General features: G+C 44.8%; 3 protein-coding genes across 5 annotated transcripts; 2 read left to right on the top strand and 1 right to left on the bottom strand.

Moving 5' to 3' along the window:
• Nucleotides 1–109: 109 nt before the first annotated feature.
• On the bottom strand, nucleotides 110–2,946 carry LOC108098378 (multiple epidermal growth factor-like domains protein 10). Of its 2 annotated transcripts, none has more exons than XM_017201241.2 (2): nucleotides 2,675–2,946; nucleotides 110–2,090 (listed from the first exon to the last, which is right to left on the bottom strand). In XM_017201241.2, exons 1-2 carry the CDS (start codon nucleotides 2,879–2,881, stop codon nucleotides 384–386), a joined length of 1,914 nt encoding a protein of 637 aa, XP_017056730.2. In that variant the 5' UTR covers nucleotides 2,882–2,946; the 3' UTR covers nucleotides 110–383. The 2 variants fall into 2 exon arrangements, with proteins under 2 accessions (XP_017056730.2, XP_017056728.2); XM_017201239.2 differs by lacking the exon at nucleotides 2,675–2,946 and adding an exon at nucleotides 2,177–2,615.
• Nucleotides 2,947–3,583: 637 nt separating this feature from the next.
• On the top strand, nucleotides 3,584–5,967 carry LOC108098379 (probable cytochrome P450 28a5). The gene is made up of 6 exons (XM_017201242.2): nucleotides 3,584–3,837; nucleotides 3,961–4,207; nucleotides 4,266–4,370; nucleotides 4,443–4,989; nucleotides 5,049–5,315; nucleotides 5,611–5,967. The coding sequence occupies exons 1-6, from the start codon at nucleotides 3,653–3,655 to the stop codon at nucleotides 5,772–5,774; spliced, it is 1,515 nt and encodes a 504-aa protein (XP_017056731.1). The 5' UTR covers nucleotides 3,584–3,652; the 3' UTR covers nucleotides 5,775–5,967.
• A 627-nt stretch (nucleotides 5,968–6,594) lies between these two features.
• On the top strand, nucleotides 6,595–9,790 carry LOC108098292 (multiple epidermal growth factor-like domains protein 10). Of its 2 annotated transcripts, XM_043208798.1 has the most exons (5): nucleotides 6,595–6,659; nucleotides 6,723–6,825; nucleotides 7,221–7,276; nucleotides 7,327–8,245; nucleotides 8,831–9,790. In XM_043208798.1, the coding sequence occupies exons 1-5, from the start codon at nucleotides 6,595–6,597 to the stop codon at nucleotides 9,788–9,790; spliced, it is 2,103 nt and encodes a 700-aa protein (XP_043064733.1). The 2 variants fall into 2 exon arrangements, with proteins under 2 accessions (XP_043064733.1, XP_043064734.1); XM_043208799.1 differs by lacking the exons at nucleotides 6,723–6,825; nucleotides 7,221–7,276.
• The last annotated feature ends 35 nt before the right edge of the window (nucleotides 9,791–9,825 follow it).

The raw sequence follows: 9,825 nt of genomic DNA, 5'->3' as shown, positions 1-9,825 counted from the left end.
ATCAACCGGAAGAACGACTTCCCGCCAACAAATTTATCACTGGAATGTTATGTTATTTCAGAATTGGAATTCCCGGGGTCTTTTAGAACAAAAAGCTAAAAAAAACTACTTTTATTTTTTTACCACATGAGTTTGCATGGGTAATCCAATGAACTCAACTTTTATATTTGATTCGAAATTCAACTATTTAAATATTCCTGATTACAAATATAATTTGTAAAATAAATTTAAGAGACCAAAACAATTATTTATAAAAGTAAGTTCGTCTGCTATAAGATTAATTCTCAATTTTTAAAAACTTGAATAATTTAATCTTCAGTAAAATTCGACTTTTATTACATAAGGAGTACATAATATGTGAACAGCCAGGAAGTCGGATAAGACTATATAGTACTGTTCTGGTAAATGGCATCATCGGTTTCGTAGGTGGTGCGTCGATAGTACTTCCTGGCCACGGCTGCCAGAGCAACTCCAAGGATGATTCCTGCGCAGCAACCCGCGATGACCATCCACTTCGTGGATGGCGTAGTGCCTTGGGCAACAATGGGATCGGCCTCCGATTTTGAACCGTTCGTCTTTGCCATTTTGCAGACGTATCGCGTGTCCTCGCCACTCGATTCCTCGTCCTCATAGCCCTCACCTTCCTTGCACGAGAGCTGGCCACTGGGCAGATCGCAGTGGCAACTCTTCAAGTTCAGGCACGGCTTGTCCTGATCATCCGCGCAGAGTTTCGCGCACTTGGCCGTACTGAGGACTCCCTGGCCATCGAACTCCACCCAACACAGGCAATTCACGGAGCAGTTTGAGTAGTGGACCATGTCAGCGGTTGCAACTGTGGTGGTTTCAGTGGCCGGAGTTTCGGGTGTTGTGGTCTCGGGTTCCTCAGTAGTCGATGTTGTCTGCAGGCGGCAGCCTTCTTCCGTTTTTTCGAAACCCTGCCAACATTGGCACTCACCGGGCGCCACGCAATCGCCAGACTCACAGCCACCGGTACAGTGGGGCCTGCAAGTGGTGTTCGTGGATCTTGTAAATCCCGCCAGGCAGGTGCATTCCTCCGGTGCCGAGCAGGTGGCATTCACACAGGCCGTCTGGCAGACCGGCTGGCAAATGGATTTTGTGGGATCTGGATCGTTCGGTTGATAGCCTCCATGGCAAATACAAATGTTGGGTGCCACGCAATCCCCGTTGCGACAGCCAGCCTCGCATACCGCTTGGCAGACGTGCTGGGAGTCCTCCCGGAAGCGGTAACCCGTTTCGCACTCACACACATCCGGCTGAGTGCATCGGCCGTGGACGCACTTCAGCCTGCACTGCGGCTCACAGGTGCTGTTCGGTCCCATCAGATAGCCCTCTTTGCAGGCACACTGCTCGGGACTGAAGCAGAAGCCATTGGGACAGCCACTGCTGCACTTGGGCTGGCACTTCTTCTCCTCGCCGGCGATCTCGTAGCCCGGATAGCACTGGCACTCGTTGGGCGCCACACACTGCTCGTAGTCCCCACAGGGCGACTCGCAGAAGGGTTCGCAGCGATTGTCCCGCATCACGTAGCCGGGATCGCAGGCGCAGACCTCCGGACTAATGCAAATCCCGTTCTCCGGACAGGCGGAGCACGAGGGCTTACAGTCGCCCAGATCGTCGGCTACATATCCTTCCAGGCAGGAGCACAAGTCCGGCTGCAGGCAATGCGAGTTTTTGCCGCATTTTGGCTCACAAATCGGCTGACAGGCGGTGCCGTTTCCCAGCATCTCGTACGAGGGAAGGCACTCGCATTTGCCGGGCGCCGAGCAAAAGCTAAAGTCCCCACAGCCGGCGGAACAAATGGGAAGGCAGTTCCCGCCTGACGAACTCCGATGGTAGCCATTCTGGCAGCTGCACCTTCCGGGACTCCCGCAAAACTCGTTCTTGCCACAAGCCTGTGGACAGAGCGGATGGCAGTCGGATCCGCCATATCCTTCGTAGCATTTACATTGATTTGGAGCATTACAGAAGCCGTTGGTTGGACATTTCCCCTCGCAGACTGGCTGGCAGTTGTAGATGGAGCCAGTGTATCCGGCGCAGCAGTTGTATTTGGTATCCCATTTGTAGGCGATCTGGGGAATACCACAAATATACCATGATTAGTTCGACATAATTAAGCCAAAACACACAAAAACATGAGTTATTTAACCAATTTTACCTGGTTTTCCATATGGACTTGTTGTCTATACCTTGTCGACCAACCTCCATAGCCATAATACTGATATGGTACCATAGTAGTCTTGCGAACTGGAACGGTGTACGAAACCATTACATTTTGGGGGCAAACATTATTGCCATACCACGTTCCCGAAATTAAGCCAAAACTTAAAGCCAGGCACAAAAAACGTAGTGTTTGGGAAACCATTTGCATTAAGTTTATTAAATACGATTTTTGTCAACCACTCAGCTTGATGATTGTGAAACAAATGGAACAAAAACGCGAAAGATTTTATTTTTTGCTTTTGTTTTTGTTCTGATACAATTACATCCTACTTAGATATCTCTGGTTATTCATTCGAAATTTGTTGCAGTACTGAAAACTTATCGATGTTTCGATGAGAGACATTTTTGCTGACCGCTAAAAAATGTCTGTTTTTATTTTTTTTAGTCTACACATATTTCCTATAGTTTATTTACAGTAAGGCGAGTTACTTACCTCGTCTTCCTCGTAGTGCACAGTTCGATAATCTGTGTACCAACCGCTCCAAAACGAATGCTTTTGGTATGGTTCCGATTTAGTTTTGGTTACCGCGCGTAAATAGGTAACGTATTGCTCTTGACTACAAACATTTGGCCCACGAAAACCCGAAACCAATACTATTAAAAGCCCCAAGTACCCGAAAACCAATTGAATTAGCGCCATTATGCCAAACGGAGTTAAATTGTGAAATTCTAGGGAACTGTCTTGATGTAATTTCCAGTTTAGCTTACCAATTACAACTGAGCTCCCAATAGAAATAACATAAGAATTTTATTTCTATACTTTTAAATACATCCGTTGAGCTTGAGATAAAGTAGGCTTGCGGATATCAAGAGCTATATGCTCTTTTAATTACATAACCATATTGGAACAAATAATTTTTATATGTGGGTACAATTTGAAAAGCTCTACACTTTTTAAGGGATTTATTTTTACAAAAAACACGAATTTTACAATGCAATGTAAGTCTTGGAAATTCAATAAACTCTATTGTAAATAGATTACTAAAGAAAATATCGAAAAGGAAAAGAAATTTTTTTAAGTGTAATAAACGGTATTTGGTGAATTTCATATTGGCTTGCCGGGTTGCAACAGAAATATTTTTTTTTTAAGAAATGAGATTGTAAATAAATAATAATGCCTTTATAGAAGATTGACCGCCTGCAATAATGATTAGGCCTTATCATTCATACACATGTAGTTATTGCTTGAAGTGTTGTTTTTTTTTTTTTGTCGCTGTTGTAGAGAAGCTTGCTCTCTCAGTTTTAGAATTGTTTACCTTTTTCACAAAGAGCCAGGTAGCTCAGCTCTCTCGAGGGCCTGATTAACAACAGAATTGAGCAGCTACAAATAGAGCGCGATTCCCAGTTCGGCCGCAGACACTAAACAGAGTTCTTCGCGTACGGAGGTTCATTTTGAACGCGGTTCGGAATAATGCTGATTACTTTGACCCTGGTCTTTTTGGCGCTGGGACTGCTGTACGCCACTCTGATATGGAACTACGGTCACTGGCGAAAGCGAGGGGTGCCGGGTCCCAAGCCCAAGATCTTGTGCGGAAACTACCCCAACATGTTCACGGCAAAGCGACATGTCAGCTACGATTTGGACGACATATACAGGTGAATATTAGGACTTCAGCTTATAAACACGTAATGAGTGAATAGTATTTTGGAAAATCTTAAGTGAAATTATTTTTAAATTTATTTCTTAATTTATTTATAATATTCCCTCATTTGTTTCAGGAAGTACAAGAACAAGTACGATGTTGTGGGCATTTTTAGTGGTCGAGCTCCTCAGCTTTTGGTGGTCAGCCCCGAAATGGCTCGTCGGGTATTTGTGACCAATTTCAAGAACTTCCACGACAACGAATTCTCGAAGTACTTTGATGAGAAATCTGACTTTATTTTTGCCAATAATCCGTTCTCGCTGACTGGTGAAAAGTGGAAAAATAGGCGGGCCGATGTGACACCCGGTTTAACAATGGGACGGGTAAGCACCACTTCAGTTATATATCGATACATTCATAAAACATGGAATGAATTCACAGATAAAGACGGTCTACCCGGTTACAAACAAGGTGTGCCAGCAGCTAAGCGAGTGGGTGGAAAAGCAAATACGTGTGGGTTCTCCAGAGGGCATCGATGCCAAGCATGTAAGTTTTTTTCTTATTCGGAATTATTATGGTATACAGAGTAATGTTAAAGCTACAAATAAAATCCCACAGATGAGTCTTTGCTTTACAACGGAAATGGTTACCGATTGCGTTTTGGGCCTGGGCGCTCAGAGCTTCACGGATAAACCCACACCGATTGTGGAGAACATCAAGGACCTCTTTAACCAGCCCTGGACTTTCATGTTGTTCTTTGTAGTGATCAGCGCCTTTCCATCGCTGAGTCACCTGATTAAAATGCGCTTCGTACCGAAAAAAGTGGAGCGTTTCTTCGTCGATCTGATGGGAAGTGCCGTCGCAGCTCGCCGCGCTCAATTGGCAAATGGAAAGCAGTTCGAGCGAACGGACTTCCTGGATTACATTCTGCAGCTGGGGGAAAAGCGATCCCTGGACAACCGTCAGTTGCTGGCCTACTCCATGACCTTCCTGCTGGATGGATTCGAAACGACGGCCACGGTTTTGGCCCACACCCTGCTCAATCTGGGTCGAAATAGTCAGGCCCAGGAGCTTCTGCGGCGGGAGATACGCGACCATCTGCAGGATGGCATCATCGCCTTCGATAAGCTCAACGAGTTGCCTTACCTAGATGCTTGTATCCAGGGTGAGGTTTTTAAGGATAATAACTCGACATTCTTTTGCTAACTGTTTTTGAATTTGCAGAAACCATTCGCCTTTATCCGCCGGGCTTTATTGCCAACAAACTCTGCACCGAATCGATTGAGATTCCCAACAAGGATGGCCCCAACGTTGTCGTGGAGAAGGGCACCGTTGTGGTGGTTCCCCATTATTCCTTCATGGCAGACGAGGACTTTTTCCCTGAACCACAGTCCTTTAAACCGGAACGCTTCCTGGAGCCCGACGCGGCGAAAACCTTTAAGGAACGTGGTGTCTTCATGGGTTTCGGAGATGGACCGCGTGTGTGCATTGGTAAGTAGACTTCCAATAAAACTTTATCAATTTTCGCAAATTAAATATTAAATAATGGCTATCTGGACTGGGTTAGTTAAAAGTAAATATACGAACTTTATGAGAAATCTTGGTAGAAAAAAACTTTGAAATTAATTATTAAATCAGATAATACTATACTTAAAAGAATTTGGCATAACATACAAATTACTGCCTTAATAATTTTCAAAAAGCTTTCAATAGCAAATCAAAATCAGTTAAATAATAGGTTCCATAAATATAAATAAAACCTAATACCTATTTTTATCCTCTCCAGGAATGCGATTTGCCACAGCACAGATAAAGGCAGCCCTCGTGGAGCTGATCTCAAAGTTCAATGTCAAGATCAATGCCAAAACCCGCAAAGACAACGAGTTTGACCCCATCAATATCGTAACTGGCCTGCGTGGGGGCATCTGGTTGGACTTTGAAAAGCTGTAGAGATCCAAATTCTCTATCGCAGACCTCCGAGCGACGAAATCAACACTTCAATCAACGAGGCAGTACCCCAGTACACCACAATATAATACATTATACATGCTTCTGTGCGCTAGTTAAGCTGGCAAATGCTTTAAATTTGCCATTGTTTTTTCTGTACATATTTCTATTTTTATTAAATGTTATGTTTAATCAATTAAGGATTGAAATTCGTTTTGCTTAAGGGTAAACGTAAGAATGAATAAAAAATATATAGAAGGTTTTTTGTATAATATATTTTTATTAAGATGTTTGTACGCTATTCATTAAATAAAATTTTAAGAAAATCTAAACAAATACTTTATTTGGAGAGAATTGAAAGTTCTTAAGAATATGCTTTCTTTTGCTGAATTTAGGTTTTATGTGGATCTCGATTTTTTTAGATATAAAAAATGTAAAAATTTTCCAGAGCGGATAGAGTTTAAGTGCACGGACACTGAACGATAAGCAAATTTGAAGTAAATTATTTGGCAAATTGAACGTTAAGGATCTGAATGCGAGTGGACTGCACTTGGACTCGTATCGCAATCTGTGGGGCTATTGTTCTCCCTGCATTTGGGTTCATTAAACACATATGATTATAACGCATGGGTATCTGTTTCATATGAATGGCGATAGAGAGAGGGAAATAATACGTTAAAATGATAAGCGCTTAAGTCCGAGTTACTTGCCCATCGAATCCATGGAAAGTCAATTGTCTGATCATTTGTCAAGCGTAACTTAAAGTGAACAGTTGTCTTAAGTCGTTAGTTGAGTCATACATTTTCAAGGACTAAATCTCAATATGTTTGTCGTTTTGCTGGTTGTGCTGACGGGTCTGCAGGTGCAGGCCTGTGTTAATCGAGTTCCGTGAGTAGAAATAGTCGAAATCTGTGAAATTTTGATTTCAAGTATTCCGTTGTGAAATTCAAGAGTTGTGAAAATGCGCGGAACTGTGGTAACAATGCGGAAACACCAAAATTTGCCTAACTGCACTGCAAATTGTGGTCCCTTGGTGGGGAGAACCAGAACCGAGGTAAGCTGATGTATAAATTTCTAAAATAAAAATAAGGTTTTTGGTGACAAGTTTATAAAGTGAAATATTTATAAAAAAAATTTAATAAACACTTAGTGTAAATCATATGTTCATTTTTGGCGCGAAGAAAGATTTACTTTGTATATTAAATTTGGATTGTGGATGTGAATAATACATTTTAAAAGTTTTTAAATAATTAAAAAAAATGCTAAAACTAGAATTTTTAGTCCTGATTTTCATTGAGGTTTCAGATTGAAAAACGCGTATGTTGAAAATCTAATAATTTTGCAGGTGTTAAAAAGTGTAATTTTTTTTTATTTTAATCCAGTATTGTACTCATGATAAGAAAATAATTTTTTTGTCCTGGCTTAATGCATTGGCTTATCTTTTCCCAGACCTACATGGGGTTCCATGACCTCTGCTGCGATGGCTATATCCGTAATGAAGAAAAGTAAGGACATTATATTCAAGGAGCAGACTCCCTAACTTTTTATTTTGCAGCGAGTGTGTGCCGCAGTGCAAGGATTGCGGAGCCACAGGGAAATGCCTTTCGCCCAATGTGTGTTTATGCGACAAGGGCTACTCGAATCGCCAGGATCGCAGTCATTGTGAGCCGGAGTGTGGCGAGTCCTGCGTGAATGGGAGCTGTGTGGCTCCGGACGAGTGCGACTGCCTGCCTGGCCATCGGTTTGTCAACGGATCGCGGACGGAATGTGAGCCAATTTGCGCCGAGGATTGCGGCAACGGTCGCTGTTTGGAGTCGGGAAAGTGCCAGTGCAACACGGGTTACCAGCGGGACGACAAGCTGAAGAAGTGTGTGCCCATCTGCCAGGACGTCTGCTTCAATGGCGAGTGTGTGGCGCCCAACGAGTGCCGCTGCTCTCCGGGCCACGAACCGCGTTTGGGACAGCCGTGGATTTGCGAGCCGATCTGCTCGAGCGGCTGCCTCAATGGAAATTGCGTTCAACCGGAGACGTGTGTCTGCAAGCTTGGCTTTGCCCACAAGGATAGCGGTCTGTCCTCGAGCTGTGAACCGATCTGCAGTCCTGGTTGCGTGAACGGCACCTGCATTTCACCAGGCCACTGTTCCTGTGCCGAAGGTCATGTCTTCGCTGAAGGATCGCGAAATGAGTGTGTACCCACGTGTCGCTCTGGCTGTGAAAATGGTTTTTGTAGTGCCCCCGGTCGCTGTGAATGCCACGAGGGCTTCGAGAAGGTCTCCCCGCACCGCTGCTCTCCCATCTGCAGGCCAATCTGCGGCCGCAACGCCCGCTGTACCGCTCCGGACACTTGTGACTGTGACTCGGGCTTCGCCTTCGTCAACGGAAGTTCCACCGAGTGTGAGCCCTTCTGCCCAAGGAGCTGCCGGAACGGAATCTGCAGCAGTCCGGGCGTCTGCACCTGCCTGGATGGCTACCAGGTTGGCATTTAAACATTTGCTATTTGAATACAGTTCATAGAAACCATAAGGTGAAGTACAATTTTACTTCAAAGAGCTTCTATACACTTTGAGGTTTACAAATCAAAATCGGACATTTTTAAGGCCGTTTTAGGCCATTTTCCGAAAAAGCAATTTTTCGAATGACATTAGGAAAATGTAAAAAAAAATTGACACGAAAATCAAAACCAAAACTAATGATGCAGTTTCGTAGAGGACTTTGTCACAATCATTTTGAGGTATACCAATCCAAAAGTTATGGGTATTCAAGTGCTGGTTTTGGGCCATTTTCCGAGAAAGCCATTTTTCGGATTTCTGACAGGGGTAACATCATAAAAATGTGAAAAAAATCGACCCAAAAATCGAAACCAAACCAATGATGCAGTTTCTTAGAGGACTTTCTCACAAGCATTTTCAGGTTTACCAATTCCAATTCGAACATCATTAAAAAAAAGTTATGGGGCATTAATTTTGGATTAAACATTATTTTTTTAAATACTTTTCTAACGACACCTATTTTCTTACCCGATTCCCTTTGCACTTATCTTGTTAATAATATTCCACCAGGCTCTCCTCTCCTTCTACTGCATCCCGATCTGCACGAGGTCCTGTTTGCACGGCAGCTGCGTGGCTCCGAACGAGTGTCGCTGCTTCACGGGTTATAGGCCAAGTCCCACCCAGGGATCGAGTGTCTGCGAGCCGATCTGCAGCCAGTCTTGTGGGCATGGTCGCTGCATCGCCCCGGAGATCTGTCAGTGTGACGTAGGTTTCGCTAAGAGATGGGCCCGCGGTCCCTGTGAACCCCACTGCCCACAGGGATGTGTGAATGGCCACTGCGAAGGATCGGGACTGTGCCGCTGCTACGAGGGCTACAAACTTAGGCAGGGATCCGCTTCCATCTGCGATCCGGAGTGCTCGCCTGGCTGCAAGAACGGCACTTGTGTGGAGCCAAATAGTTGTGCCTGTTTTCCCGGCTATGAGGACACCAAACTGTCGTTCGAGTGTGTCCCTTCCTGTTTTCCCAGGTGCGAAAATGGCCGCTGCTCTGCTCCAGGTCGCTGTGAATGCGATCCTGGTCATGTCGTCACCAACTCCAGTGAGCCGAACTCGTGTCGTCCGCAGTGCCGGGAGCAGTGCATCAATGCCGAGTGCTTGGCGCCGGAGAAGTGTACTTGCCTGCCGGGCTATCGGTTTTTGGCCCAAAGCACCAGTGAATGCGAACCCATCTGCTCGAAAGGATGTCGTTCTGGCGAAGAATGCACGGGACCAGAAACCTGTGAGGGAGGCGCCTCCTTCATTAGTCCCACTACCGGCAAGCATCTGGTCTTCCACTGGTCCATGTTCATCCTGGCCATTCTGCTCTGCTTGGGCTTGGTGATGACACCACTCCTGGTGCTCCGGGAATTGCAGAGACGTCGTCGTGGAGGCGACAAGCAGAGGAGCAATCTCATCGAGAACCCCTCGTATGGAATCATGCAGGCCAACAGCGAGGAGGCCGATGAGCTGGGAATCGGTTTGGGGGACTAAGCAAGGCTCCTGGATTATAACTTCAATTCTTTTAA

The sequence above is a fragment of the Drosophila ficusphila genome, unplaced genomic scaffold (assembly GCF_018152265.1).
Source record: "Drosophila ficusphila isolate 14025-0441.05 unplaced genomic scaffold, ASM1815226v1 contig_712, whole genome shotgun sequence".
Classification (NCBI taxonomy): domain Eukaryota; kingdom Metazoa; phylum Arthropoda; class Insecta; order Diptera; family Drosophilidae; genus Drosophila; species Drosophila ficusphila.
The sequence above is the reverse complement of the archived record's forward strand: the minus strand, read 5'-3'. Positions and strand labels throughout refer to the sequence as shown.

What these genes read in the sequence shown, in the direction of transcription:
- LOC108098379 (XM_017201242.2), top strand. Translation starts at nt 3,653, where the DNA reads ATGCTGATTACTTTGACCCTGGTCTTTTTGGCGCTGGGACTGCTGTAC. An exon ending in CCGGTTTAACAATGGGACGG is followed by an intron (nt 4,208 to 4,265) that starts GTAAGCACCACT and finishes ATGAATTCACAG; the next exon opens with ATAAAGACGGTCTACCCGGT. An exon ending in AGGGCATCGATGCCAAGCAT is followed by an intron (nt 4,371 to 4,442) that starts GTAAGTTTTTTT and finishes AAAATCCCACAG; the next exon opens with ATGAGTCTTTGCTTTACAAC.
- LOC108098378 (XM_017201239.2), bottom strand. Translation starts at nt 2,389, where the DNA reads ATGCAAATGGTTTCCCAAACACTACGTTTTTTGTGCCTGGCTTTAAGT. An exon ending in AAGTCCATATGGAAAACCAG is followed by an intron (nt 2,091 to 2,176) that starts GTAAAATTGGTT and finishes GGTATTCCCCAG; the next exon opens with ATCGCCTACAAATGGGATAC.
- LOC108098292 (XM_043208798.1), top strand. Translation starts at nt 6,595, where the DNA reads ATGTTTGTCGTTTTGCTGGTTGTGCTGACGGGTCTGCAGGTGCAGGCC. An exon ending in GCCTGTGTTAATCGAGTTCC is followed by an intron (nt 6,660 to 6,722) that starts GTGAGTAGAAAT and finishes GTGAAATTCAAG; the next exon opens with AGTTGTGAAAATGCGCGGAA. An exon ending in TGGGGAGAACCAGAACCGAG is followed by an intron (nt 6,826 to 7,220) that starts GTAAGCTGATGT and finishes ATCTTTTCCCAG; the next exon opens with ACCTACATGGGGTTCCATGA.